Source organism: Lissotriton vulgaris, chromosome 10, assembly GCF_964263255.1.
Source record: "Lissotriton vulgaris chromosome 10, aLisVul1.2, whole genome shotgun sequence".
Taxonomy (NCBI): Eukaryota; Metazoa; Chordata; class Amphibia; order Caudata; family Salamandridae; genus Lissotriton; species Lissotriton vulgaris.
Genome location: NC_141698.1, coordinates 906,336,980 through 906,356,999, shown reverse-complemented (window position 1 = coordinate 906,356,999; position 20,020 = coordinate 906,336,980). Strand labels below are relative to the sequence as shown.

The 20,020-nt window shown below is 47.7% G+C and overlaps 1 protein-coding gene across 1 annotated transcript in view; it reads right to left on the bottom strand.

Moving 5' to 3' along the window:
* The window catches only part of LOC147688989 (putative acyl-CoA dehydrogenase 6), an 860,942-nt gene that overhangs the window by 549,282 nt on the left and 291,640 nt on the right, over window positions 1–20,020 (bottom strand). The window contains exon 3 of the mRNA XM_086941879.1: window positions 16,236–16,365. Coding sequence (XP_086798005.1) covers window positions 16,236–16,365 — 130 coding nt within the window. The remainder of the gene's footprint in view (window positions 1–16,235; window positions 16,366–20,020) is intronic.

Here is a 20,020-nt window from a genome sequence, read left to right as displayed (position 1 = left end):
GGTTCAGTGAGCTCTCCTGGACCTCTGTGCCCGGCGCCACTCCATCTGCTGAACCAAGGGAAGCAATACCTGTGTAGGTTTGTAGAGAAGGGGCAAGGATAAGCATTTATAGAAGACGTCAGAGTAGGTATGTATCAATCAATCAATCAAGACATTTATAGAGCGCACTACCTACCCGTAGGGTCTCAAGGCGGTGGGGGGTGCCGTTACTGCTCGAACAGCCAGGTCTTCAGCTTCTTCCTGAAGGAGAGGTGGTCTTGGGTCAGGCGCAGATCGGTCGGGAGGGAGTTCCAGGTTTTGGCGGCCAGGTAGGAGAAGGACCTTCCTCCTGTTGTCGCTCTTCGGATGCGGGGGACGGCGGCGAGGGCGTGGTTGGCTGAGCGGAGGTGGCGTTTGGGAGCGTAGAAGTTGACTCGGTTGTTGAGGTAGCTCGGGCCTTGGTCGTGTAGGGCTTTGTGTGCGTGGGTGAGGAGGCGGAAGGTGATTCTTTTGTTGACGGGGAGCCAATGCAGGTCTCTGAGATGTCCGGAGATGTGGCTGGTTCGTGGGATGTCGAGGATGAGTCTGGCTGAGGCGTTCTGGATCCGCTGGAGTCTTTTCTGGAGCTTGGCGGTGGTACCGGCGTAGAGGGCGTTGCCGTAGTCCAGACGACTGGTGACGAGGGCCTGGGTGACGGTGGGTCTCGGTGGGGATCCACCAGAAGATCTTCCGTAGCATGCGTAGGATGTTGAAGCACGCCGAGGAGACGGCGTTGACTTGCCTGGTCATGGAGAGGGAGGAGTCCAGGATGAAGCCCAGGTTGCGTGCGTGGTCTGTTGGTTTGGGTGCGGTGCCCAGGGCGGGAGGCCACCAGGAGTCGTCCCAGGCGGAGGGCGAAGAGGCCTAGGATGAGGACCTCCGTCTTGTCTGAGTTCAGTTTCAGGCGGCTGGTCGTCATCCACTCGGCTACCTCTTTCATTCCTTCGTGCAGATTGGCTCTGGCGGCGGCGGGGTCGTTGGTCAGGGAGAGGATCAGCTGGGTGTCGTCGGCGTAGGAGATTATGTTGAGGTTGTGTTGGCGTGCGATGGCCGCGAGGGGGCTCATGTAGACGTTGAAGAGGGTGGGGCTCAGTGAGGATCCTTGAGGGACGCCGCAGATGACTTCGGGGGCCTCTGACTTGTACGGTGGTAGGCGGACTCTCTGTGTTCTTCCGTCGAGGAAGGAGATGATCCATTCCAGAGCCTTCTCCTGGATTCCGACGTTGCTGAGGCGCTGTACTAGGGTGCGGTGGCAGACAGTGTCGAATGCCGCGGAGAGGTCTAGGAGGATGAGGGCCGCTGTTTCTCCGTTGTCCATCAGGGCTCGGATGTCATCGGTGGCGGCGATGAGGGCGGTCTCGGTGCTGTGGTTGGCTCGGAAGCCAGACTGAGGGGTCGAGGGATCCATTCGTCTCAAGGAAGGCGGCCAGCTGTTTGTTGACGGTCTTCTCGATGACTTTGGCTGGAAACGGGAGGAGCGAGATGGGGCGGTAATTCTTGAGTTCGGTGGGATCCGCTGTGGGTTTCTTGAGTAGAGCGCCGAGTTCGGCGTGCTTCCAGCTCTCAGGGAAGATGGCGGTGTCGAAGGATGTGTTGATGATGTCTCGCAGGTGGGGTGCGATGACAGCGTCGGCCTTGTTGAAGACGTGGTGGGGGCAGGGGTCGGTCGGAGATCCTGAGTGGATGGAGTTCATTGTGCGGATGGTGTCTTCGGTGCTGATCGGAGTCCAGGCGCGGAGGGTGGTGGTGGGGGGCTGTGGTTCGGTCTTGGCGTTCGTTGGTTGAGTGCTGAAGCTGTTGTGTATGTCCACGATCATGTTGTGGAAGTATGAGGCGAGGGAGTTGCAGAGGTCTTGCGATGGGGTGATGTCGTTGTTTCCTGCGCTGGGGTTGGAGAGCTCTTTCACGATGTTGAAGAGTTCCTTGCAGTTGTGTGCGTTGTTGTCCAGCCGGTCCTTGAATGCAGTTTTCTTGGCGGCGCGGATCAGCTGGTGGTGCTTCCGGGTGGCAAGCTTGAAGGTGGTCCTGTTGTCCGGTGTTGGTTCCCTTCTCTTCTTCTTGGAGCTCTTGAGTTCGTCGGAGAACCATGGGGCTTTCTTGCTGCCGGGTCTGCTGGGCGGGGTCCTCAGTGGGGCGAGCTCGTCCGCGCAGTTGCTGATCCACTTCGTGAGGTTGTCTGCGGCCTGGCTGGGGTTCGCTGAGCTGGCAGGAGGGTGCTGGCTCAAGGAGGTGGCGAGCTGGTCGGCTGTGATCTTGTTCCAGCTTCTGCGGGCAGCCTGTTGCTGGTGGTGGTGGGTCGTCGTTCTTTTGAAGGTGAAGTGGACACAGCTGTGGTCCGTCCATTGAAGCTCTGTGGCGTGGCTGAAGGCGATGTCTGTGCTGGATGAGAAGACTGCGTCGAGTGTGTGTCCGGCGAGGTGGGTGGGGGTGGACACCAGCTCCTTGAGTCCAAGATTGGCGAGGTTGTCGAGCAGGGTGCTGGAGTTGCGGTCGTTGTTGTTCTCCAGGTGGAAGTTGAGGTCCCCCAGGAGGATGTAGTCAGCGGAAGGGAGGGCATGCGGGCTGACGAAGTCGGCGATGTCCTCGCTGAATTGGGTGCGTGGTCCCGGAGGTCGGTAGATCAGGGTGCCTCTGAGGGTGGTCTTCGGGTCGGTGTGGATCTGGAAATGCAGGTGTTCGGCGGTGGTAAGGGTGTTGTCGGTGCTGGTCGTGATGCGGATGGTGTTCCTGTGGATGATGGCAATGCCTCCTCCCATCTGGTTGGCGGTGCGGTCCCTCCGGATGATCTTGTAGCCCTCTGGGATGGCGATGGCGATGTCGGGCGCTGAAGAGGCGTTCATCCAGGTCTCCGTGAGGAAGGCAACGTCAGAGGCCGTGGTGTCGAGGAGGTTCCAGAGTTCGATGGCGTGTCTGTGGACGGAGCGGGTGTTGAGCAGGATGCACTTGAGGTGGGTGCCGCTGGTGTTCGACTTGGCGGGTGCTGGTGCGAGGCAGGTCCGGATGCAGGTGAACTTGCAGGCGTGGCAGCTGAAGGGTCCGTGGGTGTGCTTCGGGGTGGCTCGGTAACATCCAGGGATGCCGCCGGTGTTGAGTGTGATGAGTTCGGTGGCGTTGTAGGTCAGTCGGGTCGTCTTCTGTCGGTGGGGGCCAGGGGTCCTGGCACTGGGCGCGGTCCAGGCGCGGACGGGCTTACCTTTGGCGCGCCTTCGGCGCGCCCGCTGCGCGTGACCGCTGCGCGTTCGCACGGTCGCCATATAGGGCGAAGTGCGCGGGTGGGCGGAGCAGCTGGGATGCGGGAGCGGGGAGGGTACAGAAGAGAAAAAGGGGCGGGGTAAGCGGCGGTGGCGGGAAGCGGGGAGGGAGAGCGGAGGGCGGCGAGGTAGGCGGGCACACAGGAAGGAAAACGCTAACACGGGCACACATTTACAAGAAAACAGGCACAAATGGAGAGAAAAACAAGACCAACAAACTAAAAACAGTTAAGGCAACCGGCAGGCGAGCACGGACCACGCCGCTCGGAGGAGGGGGCGTGGTCAGCGGAAGCGAGGCAGGCAGCGAGGCAGTAGGCAAGGCAATGGGGCACACGCAGCAGCTGGTGGCCGTGCGGCGCGGGGGTGTCCCACAAGTGGGTCACACTCACCTGCGTCGCACGGTCGCCATATAAGGCCAAGTGCGCGGGTGGGCGGAGCAGCTGGGAGGCGGGAGCGGGGAGGGTACAGAAGAGAAAAAGGGGCGGGGTAAGCGGCGGTGGCGGGAAGCGGGGAGGGAGAGCGGAGGGCGGCGAGGTAGGCGGGCACACAGGAAGGAAAACGCTAACACGGGCACAAATTTACAAGAAAACAGGCACAAATGGAGAGAAAAACAAGACCAAAAAACTAACAACAGTTAAGGCAACCGGCAGGCGAGCACGGACCACGCCGCTCGGAGGAGGGGGCGTGGTCAGCGGAAGCGAGGCAGGCAGCGAGGCAGTAGGCAAGGCAATGGGGCACACGCAGCAGCTGGTGGCCATGCGGCGCGGGGGTGTCCCACAAGTGGGTCACACTCACCTGCGTCGCACGGTCGCCATATAAGGCCAAGTGCGCGGGTGGGCGGAGCAGCTGGGAGGCGGGAGCGGGGAGGGTACAGAAGAGAAAAAGGGGCTGGGTAAGCGGCGGTGGCAGGAAGCGGGGAGGGAGAGCGGAGGGCGGCGAGGTAGGCGGGCACACAGGAAGGAAAACACTAACACGGGCACAAATTTACAAGAAAACCGGCACAAATGGAGAGAAAAACAAGACCAAAAAACTAACAACAGTTAAGGCAACCGGCAGGCGAGCACCGATCACGCCGTTCGGAGGAGGGGGCGTGGTCAGCGGAAGCGAGGCAGGCAGCGAGGCAGTAGGCAAGGCAATGGGGCACACGCAGCAGCTGGTGGCCGTGCGGCGCGGGGGTGTCCCACAAGTGGGTCACACTCACCTGCGTCGCACGGTCGCCATATAAGGCCAAGTGCGCGGGTGGGCGGAGCAGCTGGGAGGCGGGAGCGGGGAGGGTACAGAAGAGAAAAAGGGGCGGGGTAAGCGGCGGTGGCGGGAAGCGGGGAGGGAGAGCGGAGGGCGGCGAGGTAGGCGGGCACACAGGAAGGAAAACGCTAACACAGGCACAAATTTACAAGAAAACAGGCACAAATGGAGAGAAAACAAGACGTCAGAGTAGGTATGTATGCTGATGTATGTATGCATATTGACATATGTGACGCATGACTGTCAGAATCTATGTAAACATTGCAGGTCTCGGTCCACAACATGCACATTGCTGCACTCACCAGAAGACCACGTTGACGAAAATGAAGGTGAGGGTGCACAAAGGCCTGCGCCAGAGCCATGCGAGCAGCACCAAGGCGGCCCGTCAGTCGCCGCGGTGAACTCCCCTGGACGGGCTGCCCATCCTTGCCATTGCCAGGCTCCCGCGCCTCCTCCGCCTTCCCCCATTAAGGATCAAGAAGATAAGAACAGTCAGTGCCGCGCAGGGCTGTCAATCATCGGTAGCGCTTTCGCGCGCTACAAGATTGACAGCCCTGGGGACTCACATTGATACGAGACACTGTGTGTCTTGGCTGCACAGCACTTCACACAATTCATGCGAGTGTGGGTGTGGTCTTGCCTCCTCGACCAATCCAAGCATTGTGCTGATCTGATGTCAGCGCGCACTGCACGCTCATTTGTCACTGAACCTTGTGGCCGCAATGATAGGTGCACTCCACGGCCTCATCGTGGTCGGCGCCCGCCCAAGGCAGAAAAAAGTGCACACATGCTTAATAGCAGCCCAATAATTAGCCCCTCGCCAGGCATGGGTTTTTCACGCACAATTGGAAAAAATGTCGCCTAATTGTGCGGGAAACAGCCTGGGGCGTAGCTAGAGCTTGAGGCGGCCAGGGCTACCCCTCAGATTGCCGCCCCTGGGGGGGAGGGGGGGGGGCGGGGGATTCGGGGACGGAACGGTGAGTGAACACTTGAAAGATGTCTGAGTCTCCGAGGCGAGACACGTAGTATTGCTGCTAACAGTTACCTCGATCATGCACGTTACATTTATTTATTTATAAAGTTTTATATAGCGCAAACTTGATCCCAAAGGATATAAGAGCGCTTTACAGTTTGAGGCAAAGGTAACAAATCAGAACATTAGTCTAACATGGGTGGCATTAGGTCTAGCTATGCCACTTGCACGAGTTGTACCAACAACGGTCGGGTTCACTTCAGATAACAGTTTGGCAGCACCAAACCCATCACAGCTCAATTATAATTTGGGTTCACTTGGCAGAAGCATGCACAGCATGTCTAAAATGATCACACGGTGCGTGATTGTCCGAGACAGGAATAACAGTAGAGAGCTTCTGACAAGGTTAATAAACTATTACAACAAAAACAAGCTTTTGGTTCTGCCTTCCAAAAAAAAGAAAAGTGGGGGGTGGGTCTTATTATGTCTCTTCGTTTTATATTCCGCTCAGCACTTCTCAAGGGCCATTTCTGTGCGTTTTGAGGAGGAAGGATACACAGAGTTATTGAACTTTTAATTGTTCCAGGACTATCCATGAGTAGCTTGTCCAGGTTTTTTGCTTTGGATTCTGCAACTTGCAATCCTCTGTACCCCTTTATAAATTCAGATCTGCAAATCTCAGAATTGAAAGGAAAACATCTGGACTTGATTAGATACTCCTACTCGGAGCCAGACAGCTTGAGAGGTTTGAAGGAGCCTGCTTATCTCTGCAGTTCGGTAGGTGCTTCCTAGAATCAAGCGACAGGAAGTGTTGAGTTAAAGATGAGGGCCAAGCCACAGGCACATCATGCTAGTCTCCCTCAAGTGCCAATGTGCATAGCTGCCAAGGTTTCAGATTGCTATGTATGACATTTTCATAATTTCAGTGCAATTATGAGTGACATTTCAACAAATATGAGTGACACCTTCTCGCGAGCAAAATCAAGTAATAAGGACGAGGGAAGCATATAAATATCAGGAATTACAATCATCTGAGGAATGAGAAACTCTAAGATCTTAAAACTGTTATAAAGCATCAGAAATGGAAGGGCACTTCAGTGTGAATGTGCGAGGCGCGCTGCTTTTAAGCACCTAATGCCCATGACCCCCAGCCACGGCCTACCTGAGTTCTGGGGCACTCTAATTGCCCTATTATGTCTCTCACATTCCTTAGCGGGCACCCAGCCTCGTACTACAGGTGTAAATGTGTGAGTCACTCTGCTTCTAAGCACCTAAAACCAATGATCCACGTACCCTCCAGTCCTCCCTGAGTTCTGCGCTACCATGCCTCTCACAACTCTAAGGGGTCACCCAGGCTGCTGACACACATGTAGGGTCATGATACATATGTGAACGTGCTAGATGGGCAGCTTCTAACACACCACTGCCACCCAGAACCTCCAGCCCTCCTTGAGTTCTGAGGCGCTTCTCTGCCCTACTGTGTCTCCCACGCTCATAAGGGGACATCCAGGCTGCAGGTATTGAAAGCACATGACAGATGAGCTGCCTACATTTAAAATTAAGAGTCAACAGCTGACTCGTGGACTCTGCTGCAGACAGGCACAGACATTGACTAGGCAACAAATCGCACTAAGCGCAGCTTAGGTACACAGCCAGCGGCATTATTTCATAAACTACCCATCGATTCAGTTATACCAAAAATAATAATTATTGCCCCCACCCCCCACTTTGCACAGATCACAACACACCACAGCTTTCACAGAGACCTACACACCACTGAGCAGAGTCACCAGCGCGGCCCAATTAAAACGAATTAGTACATGACACTGCGGGCGCTGGGCTCGCTCCGTTCCAGGACTCTTATAAAGTACAGTGTAACTAACACTGCAGCCAGAGGTTAGTATTAGAATGTACAAAGCGATGGGCACTGGTTTAGACTAGTGTAAATGCTCTGTTGAATTTCCGTGCTGCTGTTATTGGTGTTGGTAATGGTTTGAGCATGGGGTTACGTGGGGACACTGGAGCGGCAAGGACCCCCGGGCGTGGCAGAAGAGCCAGAGTGGGGGGCCTTACCGTTGTGCCTGAGGGACCAGCATATTTTGTGCTCACAGTGAATCAAGGTGGTTGTCGGCACAAAGGTCAAGCACTGAGTCTTCAGGCACAAGAGGCGAGAGGGGCAAGCTGCTGCGAGTACGTGAGCGAAAGAGAAATGAAAGTGCAGGGAAGCATGCAGCCTGACTGGCGTTGGGGACTCTGCAGCACTGATGCCAGGCTCAGGCCTTGATACACTCCCCCCGCCCCCGTTCGCGGTAATCATTTCATTTTAAAAGGTGGCTAAAAGGTGACTAGCCTTAGTTCCGGCTGACAGTCTGTCTCTGATTTGAGTTCTATCGAGCATGGAAGGCTGCTGCACCAATCTTACCATTCAGTTGGTGTCACACGGAAGACTCAACGATGTCCGACCACTCCACTGCACTCTTCCTCAGCGGGGCATGGCACAATCGCATTCACTTGTGGCGCCCATCATAAGCCCCACAGCATGGGGACCCCTACGAGCAGACAGCAATGCTGAGAAAGCCGAGCGCGGCGGTACCTGTAAACCAATGAGCCCACGCAGTGCTGGCTTTTTTTTCTCTTAAACTTCCCGCTTTGCCAGCAGGACGTGGCGTTCCCCGCTGCGCCACTGTCCAATTGTTTTAGTTGGGCCCAGCCCTGAATCATGCTGTCTGACTCACAGCCGCGCGGCGCCATGGAATCACCACCTCCTGAATAAGATACATTGTGCGCGCAACACTTATTGGACTCGCCGGGCTTCAGCCCCGCACCCGTCGTGTGTGGCAGCCCGGGATGAGACAGATCCCGGGCACACACAGCCACTCCCCTCCCAATTTGGTTATAGTTGCGCCTCTGTGTACTACCATTAACTGACGATGAGCCTGCCAGCGTCTCCTTAGCTCAACTGGAAGCCCCCGAGGGAACAGTGTGTCTCCCCAACCCTGTTTGCTGCTGCTGGTAACGGCCGGCCGGGTTTATTATTAAAGTGAATGCCGGCCCGCGCCGCCTCAAAAAAGGTGCCGCCTGGGGCGGACCGCCCCCCCCCCCACCCCCACCCCCCCCCCCTCTAGCTACGCGGCTGGAAATAGCCCAATCTGGCAACACTGCCAGACAGGGGGAAGCGGAAACCACGTCCTCCCGGCCCCGCCCACAACCAGGCGGCAGCCATCTTAAGGCAGCTCGGGCGGCGGCGGTGATCTCGGGGGCCAAAACGAGGGGTGGGCACCCTCGAAATTAAAATAAAAACATTAAAATGAAAGAGAGAAGCCCCCCAAGCCCCCCCCCAAAAAAAAGAATCGCGAAAAATCGCGGGGTGCGCGCACCCGTGCGCGCTTATAGATATATAATTGATTTCTCTTCTAATTTTCTCAGGAACTACTGGAGGGATTAAAACTATTTAACAAAAAGCGTGATCTGCGTACCAGACACTACCATTTTGACAAGTTTGGTGTAATTCCCTTCAGCGGTTCAAGCTGTAGCTGAGTCTAAAGGTCCTATGGAAATCAACATGGGGAAAACACGTTTTGGGACCCCCCTTTTTTCTCAGCACCCACTTGACGAATCCCCCCCAAACTTTCAGGGAAGGAGCGGAGCGAGCCATCTTCTTTGAGAAATTTGCGAAGATTCATCAACCAGCGCCAAAGTTATTCCCAATAGAATGTTGGGGATTTCCTATGGAAACTAGGTCCTAACTATATATACCTACTGGCTACCGCCAGTAGGAGATATATATATATGTATATATATATATATATATATATATATAGTGCCAGACACGTTTCATGCCCAACTAGCATTTCATCAGGGGCTTCAGGCAAGGCAGCTGGAACTCAGCACGTCAATGGGCAGAGCACTGTGGCCACCGCCGTGGCCGCTGGATCTTGTAGTGATCGCCTTTCATCTCATGTGAGTTGCTCGTGCAAAGTTCCTCAATAATCAATATTAATCCTAAGTGGGTGGCTGAGAGCAATCCGCGTTGGTGTAGCTGCTCATGGTAAGTTCTTTCATTGAGGTTTAGCCGTGGCGTCGTGTGGCAGCACCGCAGGGCTGCACCAGAGTGCAGCGGGGCTTGACTCGCGGCTCAGGCTGCGCCGCTTTTAATACCAACAATATTTGCCCAGAGTGAGTCAGTCCACACAGGTAAAAGTAGTAACCTGCTTTAATGATGAAGGAACTGCTTTCCACTCCCAGCACGAAAGCCTCGCATTCAATTCAGTTCTGAGGTGCCCGACGCGTTTCATACCCAACTAGCATTTCATCAGGGGCTTCAGGTAAGGCAGCTGGAACGCAGCACGTCAATGGGCAGAGCACTTTGAAGTAATTAAGTCCCCGCCCAGATGGGCATGGATCTTGTAGTGATCGCCTTTCATCTCATGTGAGTTGCTCGTGCAAAGTTCCACAATAATCAATATTAATCCCAAGTGGGTGGCTGAGAGCAATCCGCGTTGGTGTAGCTGCATGTGGTAAGTTCTTTCATTGAGGTTTACCCGTCTAAAAGCCGCGGCGTCGTGTGGCACCACCGCAGGGCTGCACCAGAGTGCAGCGGGGCTTGACTCGCGGCTCAGGCTGCGCCGCTTTTAATACCAACAAAAGATTGCCCATAATGAGTCTGCCCACACAGGTAAAAGGAGTAACCTGCTTTAATGATGAAGGAACGGCTTTCCACTCCCAGCGCGAAAGCCTCGCATTCAATTCAGTTCTGAGGTGCCAGACTCGTTTCATGCCCAACTAGCATTTCATCAGGGGCTTCAGGCAAGGCAGCTGGAACTCAGCACGTCAATGGGCAGAACACTTTGAAGTAATTAAGTCCCCGCCCAGATGGGCGTGGCCACCGCCGTGGCCTTTTGCCTTTCGTCTCCTGTGAGTTGCTCGTGCAAAGTTCCTCAATAATATATATATATATATATATATATATATATATATATATATATATATATATATATATATCCGCTCAAACAACACCACAAGTACGAGTCATCCTGGGTGGATATATATATATATATATATTTATATTCCTGACCCTCCAATTCCAAGGAGTGACTGCAAAGCAGGTACAGACCAGAGCAGAGTTGTAACCCAAAGAAATGAAGACAAGTGTCCGCCTATATATACCCACATTATTCATCATGCCTGCATTGTCTCTTCGTATGTTCACAGATAGAAACCTTTTAGTAATTTGAAAAGGAGTGTGGGGGTGTATGGTTGTGAAAATCCATGTGCAATCCAATCATAAGGGCTATAGGTATTAGCTAGGATGATGCTGTCATTCAGATTTATGCACCTTGATGCAGAATATTTACTAAGATGGTTTCTAATAAAAGTATGGGAAAATCATATTGAGAGGTTTTGTTGGCCTTGTCGTGAGCCTACAATGTGATGTCATCTGCACATACTTCGAAGAGTCCGCCGCAGGCAAGCATCGCAGGGATGTGGAATTCTTATAGCCCGATGCCCAGGACATACTGTTTGGGGTCAAGGGCAACAAGTTTTAATGTGTATTTTGTCCTTGGGACAAGTAGGGATGTGGAATTCCTATAGCCCGATGCCCAGGACATAGTGTTTGGGGTCAAGGGCAACAAGTTTTAATGTGTATTTTGTCCTTGGGAAAAGTAGATCCAACCCCCTACAGCACAAACCCGTTAGGTGCCAGTTGTACCACATTATGCATCAGGGAAAGGTATTGCCTGCACTTAAGATAATATCTGTGTCCAAGTGGTAATGCTATTCAAACTTGTATTTATGTTTCATTAAGGCAAAGCCTTTATTAGGGTGAGTGCTCTAGGTAAATGTTGTAAGCTCAGACTGCATTTCTAACTGTGGTTCCAGTATAAAATGTGTACATACATTTTAAATGTTTAGCAATACAAGGCTATGTGTAATGCTCCCAGAATGCTCTCGGATTAGGTGCAAATATTTGCAGAAGCTTGAAAACAAGATTGATGATTCTTTACACCTTTAGGTAACATTTCTTAGTAGTATCATTTAGTAAAATGTGCTGATGGATGCTAGTATTTCCCAAAAATATTCATAAAGGAAAATCAGTATAACCAGTTTAATAGGATTATGGGAAACAAAAATAAACAAGCAATGGTAAAACCAGTAGCTCTGAAATTGTTGGTAAGCCTTTTGGTTTTGTCAATGCGTGACTAGTTTTTGCATGGTTTTTGTAATACCATCTTGGTGTGGGATTCCGGGCCAGGAATATTACAACAAACATGGGAAAAAGCAAAAATTCTTTTGGTCTCAAAAATCACACATTGCCACAGTAGTTCCTAGCACTGAACAAAACAACTGTGTATCAATATGCTCCTTGTGAAAGAACAGAATGCTGTCACACACAGTGAAGCTAGCCGATAGAGAGGCAGAACTTGATTAAACACAAAAGGTCATGGTTAACGCCACACCTAATTAAGGGCCCAATTATAAAATAAAAAGTCTCAAAAGTGTACCATGTCCTTGTATTATGTGCAGATATACAGCTTTCGTTAAGTTCACAAGACTTTTCATAATTAGGCCAAGAAATAGTACTCCTAGAAAATATTTGGGAACTACGTCTTAGCATGAGTAAATGTGCTGGAGTAGATTTGCTCATGTGAAAATGTGAGTGTTTGCAAGTTCAGTTTCCCTCCAAACAGAGTTGGTGAAAACGCTTAAAACATGCAAGTTAGTAGGTTTGCACAAACTCAAAAGGGCATTACAATCCTGGAAATGTTGCTATCATCTTCAGCCCCAGTATGTAGATCTGCAAGAACATGTCAGCATAAGGGAATTGCTAAATAAAAAAAATAAAATTGATACTTGTATAGCGCACTACTCACCCGCAAGGGTCTCAAGGCGCTTGTACGAATACCGCTGTGGAACCCATCCTAGCTTTCCCTGTGAGGCGTCCACTCCTGGGCACCCCCAAGGTGGAGGCCAGGCATCCTTAGCGTTGTGGGGGCCGTTGTGGAGATTAAGCAAGCTATTGCCCAGAGTTGCAGAGTGGGACTCCATGATTGGAATAGGCACCGAGGCGAGAATTATCAGGTCCGTGGAATTTTTGAGCCCAAGACCCGCCGAGGCGGGGAATTGAACCCTGGTCCCGGGCCAGACCTTTGCATCAGGGTCTGCCGCTCTAACCATTGAGCCACACTTCTCCACTAGTATTCAAACCCATTCAGAAAAGGGGGGTGGTGATGGACAGAGTATCACCACCCCCTTTTCTGAATCGTTTTGTCCACCATACGCGTGGAAGGGTTTACTCAGATGTGAGTCCCTTGCTCATTGCACCATCAGGATTCAAGCAAGCCGGGCCGAAGACGGCTGTAATGCCAGAAACCGGTCCCCGGAAGCTTGTTTCCTTCCCAGTATAAGAATTGGCTTGGTAGTTTGGTATGCCCTGTTCCCATGATGCACTGGGCCAGGGACAGACTAATTTGCATGTAGCCAGGTTCTGAGCAGGGATGGTGCAGTGAGCTAAAAAACGGTGATGGATCAAGCCCTGATCTGTTGACTGGGTATGAGTGTTCTGTTTAATTCAGATACTCTGTCCATCACCACCCCCTTTTCTGAATAGTATTCAAACCCTACAATGATATGAGCCATGGCATATTCAGAGAGGCTATTTCAGAGCTCTTGTGTATATATATATATATATATATATATATATATATATATATATATATATATATATATATATATATATATATATATATATATATATATATATATATATATATATATATATATATATATATATATATATATATATATATATATATATATATATATTACCTACTGGCGGTCGCCAGTAGGTATATATAGTTAGGATTTTTTCTCTATGGGATTTTTGAAAATTCTATGTCTAATAACTTTGGCGTTTGTGGACGGAATTGGCTGAAATTTTCAGGAAAATGGCACATTGTGTTTCTGAGCAGCCCCTGAAAAGTTGGGGTTGTTTCGTCAAGGGGGCGCCGAGAAAAAAGGGGGGTCCCAAAACGCGTTTTTAACATTGAGTTTTCCATAGGGCGGTTGGCCTCACTTTTAGCTCGAACGGCGGAATGGATTTGCACGAAACTTGGCAAAATTGTAGGGATTGGTACCCCGATGTGCCTTTGCTATGTCTCAATATATGTGCTCCAGTGGTTTTTCCAAAAATTAACTTTGAAAAATACATATTGGGCTACATTGGGCTATATATATGTTAGAGCCCAAATGTAGCCCAATGTAGCCCAAAGATGGCCACCAGAGACAAAAAAAACAAATGTAGCCCAACTATCAGCCAGATGTAGCCCAACTATAGCCCAATGACAGAATGTCCCAGAGTGTCCTAAAGAACAACTAGAGCGGCAACAGTCTTACTTATGATAAAAGTATGGCACACCTGAAGTCATCTTGATTGGAATAAAGTGTTAACACTTAAAACATTTAATTTGCAAAGGAACAAAATGAGGGGGTTCATTTTGCCATAGAAATTAAGATTATTGCTGAAGAAAGAAAAATTAGGGCACATTTTGAGTGACTTCTCAAATCCTCTTATATTTCATTAAAAAAAACTCTGATATGCAGTCTCCCAAGATGGCCACGAGAGACAAAAGAGCCCAAATGTAGCCCAAATATCAGCCAGATGTAGCCCAACTATAGCCCAATGACAGAATGTCCCAGAGTTTTCTAAAGAACAACTAGAACGCTAACAATCTTACTTATGACAAAAGTATGGCACACCTGAAGTCATCATGATTGGAATAAAGTGGTAACACTTAATACATTTAATTTGAAAAGGAACAAAATGAGGGGTTTCATTTTGCCATAGAAATGATATATATATATATATATATATTCACTGAAAAAAACATAGGTTATAGACCATATATAGTTAGGAATTAGCATTTTAAAACCTTGAAAATTCACTGAAAAAACCATAGGTTATAGACCATATATAGTTAGGAATTCGCATTTACAAAACCTTATTTTACTCACACAAAACCATTGAAATTCCATATATAGTTAGTTGCACTAACTATATATCGCGCACCCGCAATCCACTGCTGATGATGTCACATATTACATCATTCATGACATGGTCAGTGACATCACTGATGACATCACTGATGACATCTCAAATGACATCACTGATGACATCTCAAATGACATCACTGATAACATCACTGATGACATCACTGATGACATCTCATTTGACATTACTGATCACATCACTGATGATATCATTCATGTGATAATACGATGAACCTCTTCAGACTCTAATATAACCTTAGATACAATCAGTGTAAACAGACACTCACAGACTGTCACTCATCCATGGAGTTACTCACACACCTAGTCAGTCATGCAAAGAATCAATCACACCTCCATTTCCTCAACTATACAGTTATACAAACTTTACTTATTCTTACTTATTCAAACATATACTAACACATATTTACTCTTATACAATCCCTGATACAAGTTCACAATGATCCATACAGCCACTCACACATTCACTGGCTCTTATGCACAGTTATTTATATATGTCAACTCTCACATGTACTGTGTTTTACATATGTACTTACTTTGACATGTAGCACTGAGATATCCATTCACTCACCAATACACTCATGCACACAGTCAACCGCCCATACAGCTGTTTCCACATGCACTTTTGAAACCATACATCTAGTGAATCAACTGCTCACACATCTATGCACAGAGTCATACACCTCCCAGCCACCCACACACACACTCAGTCTCCCATACAAATACTTGGGCAACCAATCAATAACCCATATAGTTACTCATATAGCTACTTATCAACACATGCAACAGTTTACAGAACAACAGACATAATGATGCACAAATTAAGACAGTTTAGTCACTAACCCATGCACTCAGTGAGACACATTTAATCACTCACTCATACAGTCAGTCATGCACCTACTAAATCCTTCATCCAGACACTTATACATCCACTCATTCTTCAATATGTAAGACATATTTTAACTTTACAGAAACATACAGTCACTGGATGTTGTCATCAGTGATGTCATCAGTGATGTCATTTGAGATGTCATCAGTGATGTCATCAGTGATGTCACTGACCATGTCATGAATGATGTAATATGTGACATCATCAGCAGTGGATTGCGGGTGCGCGATATATAGTTAGTGCAACTAACTATATATGGAATTTCAATGGTTTTGTGTGAGTAAAATAAGGTTTTGTAAATGCGAATTCCTAACTATATATGGTCTATAACCTATGGTTTTTTCAGTGAATATATATATATATATATATATATATATATATATATATATATATATATATATATATATATATATATATATATATATATATATATATATATATATATATATATTGAGATTGCTGCCATAATTTGACACCGAATTACATGGCACAAAAGGGACAAGTGGATTTTGTTACAGGACAAGTAGATTTATGTAGCAACCTGCCACATGGACAAGTAGATATTTTATTAAATTCCACACCCCTGCCTCACTCTAATAGACAAAATAATCCTTGAAGCTAGAAAAAAAACTGAACTCCAAATTGTTCTAGATTTACTGTTAAAAGAGTCAAATTGATCTAATTTCAATGACTGACAGACACTTTATCATTTTGGATTTGGGGAAATTTTCAAGGACTAGACTAAATGTGTATCAAATAGGTAAAAGAAGCAAAAGGAGCATATAAGAGTTACCTTGCAAGAGCAGGTGTTGCCATATCAGACTGGACTCCAATAGCCATGGGCACACCTCCACAGCGAATATTTCCTAGTTCCTCTGCCACTGCAATAGAGTAGGTAAAGTCCAAGCCCATTCCACCATACTCTAAAGGAAAAAAAAATTAAAATGAATGTCCTGCAACAGAGGACCACAGAAAACGTGGAAAGATGGCATTCTGGTTGCATAATATGAGTACTGAACATTCGATTTTAAAATAGGCCGTGTAGTTGTTTATGATACAACAGCACAAAAGAAGATTACAGTACAAAATTTTACTGCCAATTTTTTATGGTAAACATGAGATTATAGAAACGACCAACTGTTATATTGGTAATTAAGGCAGTCTAAAACTTAAAATACGTATAGCTAAAAGAGCTAAAGTCAAAAATAGATTAGAGTAAATTATGGTTTATCTGCATCTTGTGTTACAACTAATTATGGAGTCAGAAATACGCACCTGTGGGGCATTAATAATCTCTCTTCTTGAGGCGCAATATTAAGAACAGTGGAAGGAACGTGTGAGGAAAGGGTTAATTTTTTAGGGGCTGAACTTTAAAGAACAAGACTCGTTTGAAATATGGTTAGTAATCGCTTGCGTCTCAATTGGCGGCGCACTTTATTTGGGAAGTTGTTTTAATGCTTGATATTAAAAAATAATAGACTGTATTTGCTCTAAAATGACCTACTTTCTATTTGTAGTATTATGAATGCTAACGTCTTGATGTACAAAGAAAAGACAAGTTGCAAACAGTGGTCACAGTTTGCATGAAAACCTTTTGCATAGGTTACATGGCAATAGCTTAAGTCGCACTGGGTCGCAGAATTACCTGCCTCACTAATATTAGGCAGGTCGTGATTTGTGACTCAGTGACTGGCTAAAAACACATGTATAGAGGCCTGCAAGGAACAGTAGACCAACAACCTAGTATTTGCATTTCTGCTTTTCTAAAAAGGATTTTCTTTTTTGTAAAGCAGCTAGTTTTTCGTAAAGAACGTTGTGATGCTTTAAAAACGTACGTTTCACGTTTGGGACGAAATCAGGGAGGAGCAGCAACTGCCTTGTGGATCACTGGCTTCTTCCCCACCAAGATCACCAGACAGATTCAGAAAGGGAAAGCTGTTGAACGAGGGGTGTGGGTGGGGGGTAGCTGTCGAACGAGGGGTGTGGGTGGGGGGTAGCTGTCGAACGAGGGGTGTGGGTGGGGGGTAGCTGTCGAACGAGGGGTGTGGGTGGGGGGTAGCTTCCCCTTGGCGAATCTGTTACTGCTTCCCCTGAGGAGTAACATTTCAATGGTTGCCATTGACACAGCTCTATTTGGCGCTCTTTCCTGCCCCGTCCTATTGGCAATTCGGAATAAGCCACAAAAAACATTCTAAGATTCAGAAAACCTTTTCTCAAATCGCAAATGTGCTCATCAAATATTAAAATGTAATTTTATGGACACAAAATCAGTGATATTGAAAATCACAAGGTGTGTGAAAGCAAAAGACTTTAGTACATCAGGGCCCAAGATTGTGTACGAAGTGCAGCAATCATTGAACCAACAACGATTTATTATGGAGTTGCACGTGTGATGCAACATTTTATGTTTTATGGCAACCATATCTCCGAAAATAACTAATTGTATATATATATATATATATATCAGAGTATACACCATCCCATCGTATGAGAACCCTGATCCCCAACTGCTGACAGACTGGGCAGCACACACCGCGAATTACTGTGAGGGAACGTTACGAATCTTGGTCCAGTATGCTTGGAGTGACCGCGACAAAGCTCTAGCAGAGATCGCGACATTAGAAGCAGATCTGGCGAAGGAGGAAGCAGTTGATAAAATTTCAACACTAAAGGACCAGATGAAAACTAGACTAACCAAATATGAAGAGAAAATAAAGACAAGAAAACAGGAAAAATATACCAGAGACGAAAACGACTATCTACAAGGTAGAGTACTTACCTTTGCCAAGAAATACGACGCCCCCAGAAAGGAGGTATACCGAAGGAAAGCATTGGGTATAGTCTCACCAGAAGTAACATCTGAATCAGATGTAACGGATAACGAATCAGTGGAGGACCGCCATAAGAAATCTACAGCCGAGAGATCTAAGGGCGAAGAGGCAGCCTCAATTCCCCATTTTCAGGACGAGGTCAAGGTTATACACCAAGCATGGTCGCGTGGGGGAAAAGTGAAACCACCGGAAAGCCAAAACGCAGGACACGCAGAGCAGGCGGTGGCAGGAGGAGGACAAAGCCGGCCAATGAGAAACCGAAAGAAAACAAACAGATTTTGGGAACATCTGAGGATCTAACTGTCGTTAACCTGACAAACAAATCATTAACTGAAGCAGAAGAAAACCTACTACGCTTGGGGTTAACCTTTAGCCCAAACAGTAGATCCGAATACACGCAAACTAGAATCGATCTACATGGTTTTGTAAGAAAACTTAAACTGCATAAATATCATAAGATCAGATCAGTAACGAAAACCACGAAAACAATAATGAAAAGAATGACGGCCCCTGACATCCTATCGTGCAATGACCTAAGGAGTGTGGACAATCTCAAGAGATTGAGATCAAATATCGACACACCAAATTCACAAGAGGCCTCAATGGTGGAGAGGGCACTAAGGAATGAAATTGAACAGGACAGAGATGAAAGTTCATTTAAACCAGCATCTACCTTCTGTCCGATCATGCCCTGGGACGCCATTGATGCATTCTCAGAAACAGTCTTGAAAGACCTAGTGGAAATGAGAGGCAAGCCAAATACATCAAAATGGGCGGATAACATCACAGTTGAGCAAAGGAGTGCACTCAAAAATTTGCAACAAGATGAAGAAATCATCATAAAACTCTCTGACAAGGGTGGAAATGTTGTAATCCTCTCCAGAGACTATTATCATAAAGAAGCCCTAAAACAATTAGCGGACACTAGCTACTATCAGAAAACAACTGGGGAGAGATACAATGAGAGTGTAAAACAATACGACAAACTGATAAATAAATGGTATAAAAGATCCATGCTGGGCAGTGAAGAAAATCTCTTCCTACGTAGCAATAACCCAACGGTACCAACATTCTATCACCTGCCGAAACTCCAGAAAAATGCCACTAAACCACCAGGGAGACCAATAGTCTCATCGATTAATGGCCTGACGGAGAATATGTCCAAGTTTATCGATAACTATCTATTCCCATTGGTTAGAGAGTTGAAATCTCACATCAGGGATACTAAAGACTTCCTGATGAAAATTGAGGATCTCACATGGGAACCAACATATTTGCTGATGGTTTTGGACATATCAAGTCTCTACACAAACATAAGACACGAACTTGGCATTACAGCTGTCGAACATTACCTTAATAAGAGACCAGCAAGATTTGCCTTACATAACTGTATGTTGTTGGAATTTGTCGAATTTTGCCTGACAAATAATATCTTCCTGTTTGATGATCAACACTATATACAGGTATCTGGGACGGCCATGGGTACCTGCTTCGCTCCCAGCTACGCGAACTTGTTCGTGGGCTGGTGGGAGGAGCGGGTGCCCATGGTACTTCGCACAGACGGACAAGAGTCAGGCAGGGTAGTGAGGTGGCACCGATATATCGACGACCTCTTCATCGTGTGGCAAGGGACGATGGAGATGGCTCTGAGGTATATCGAGGTCTTAAATGCCAACAATTACAATCTACATTTCTCGGGAAAGGTAGATCCAGTGGCAGTGGATTTTCTCGACCTGAGAGTGTTTGT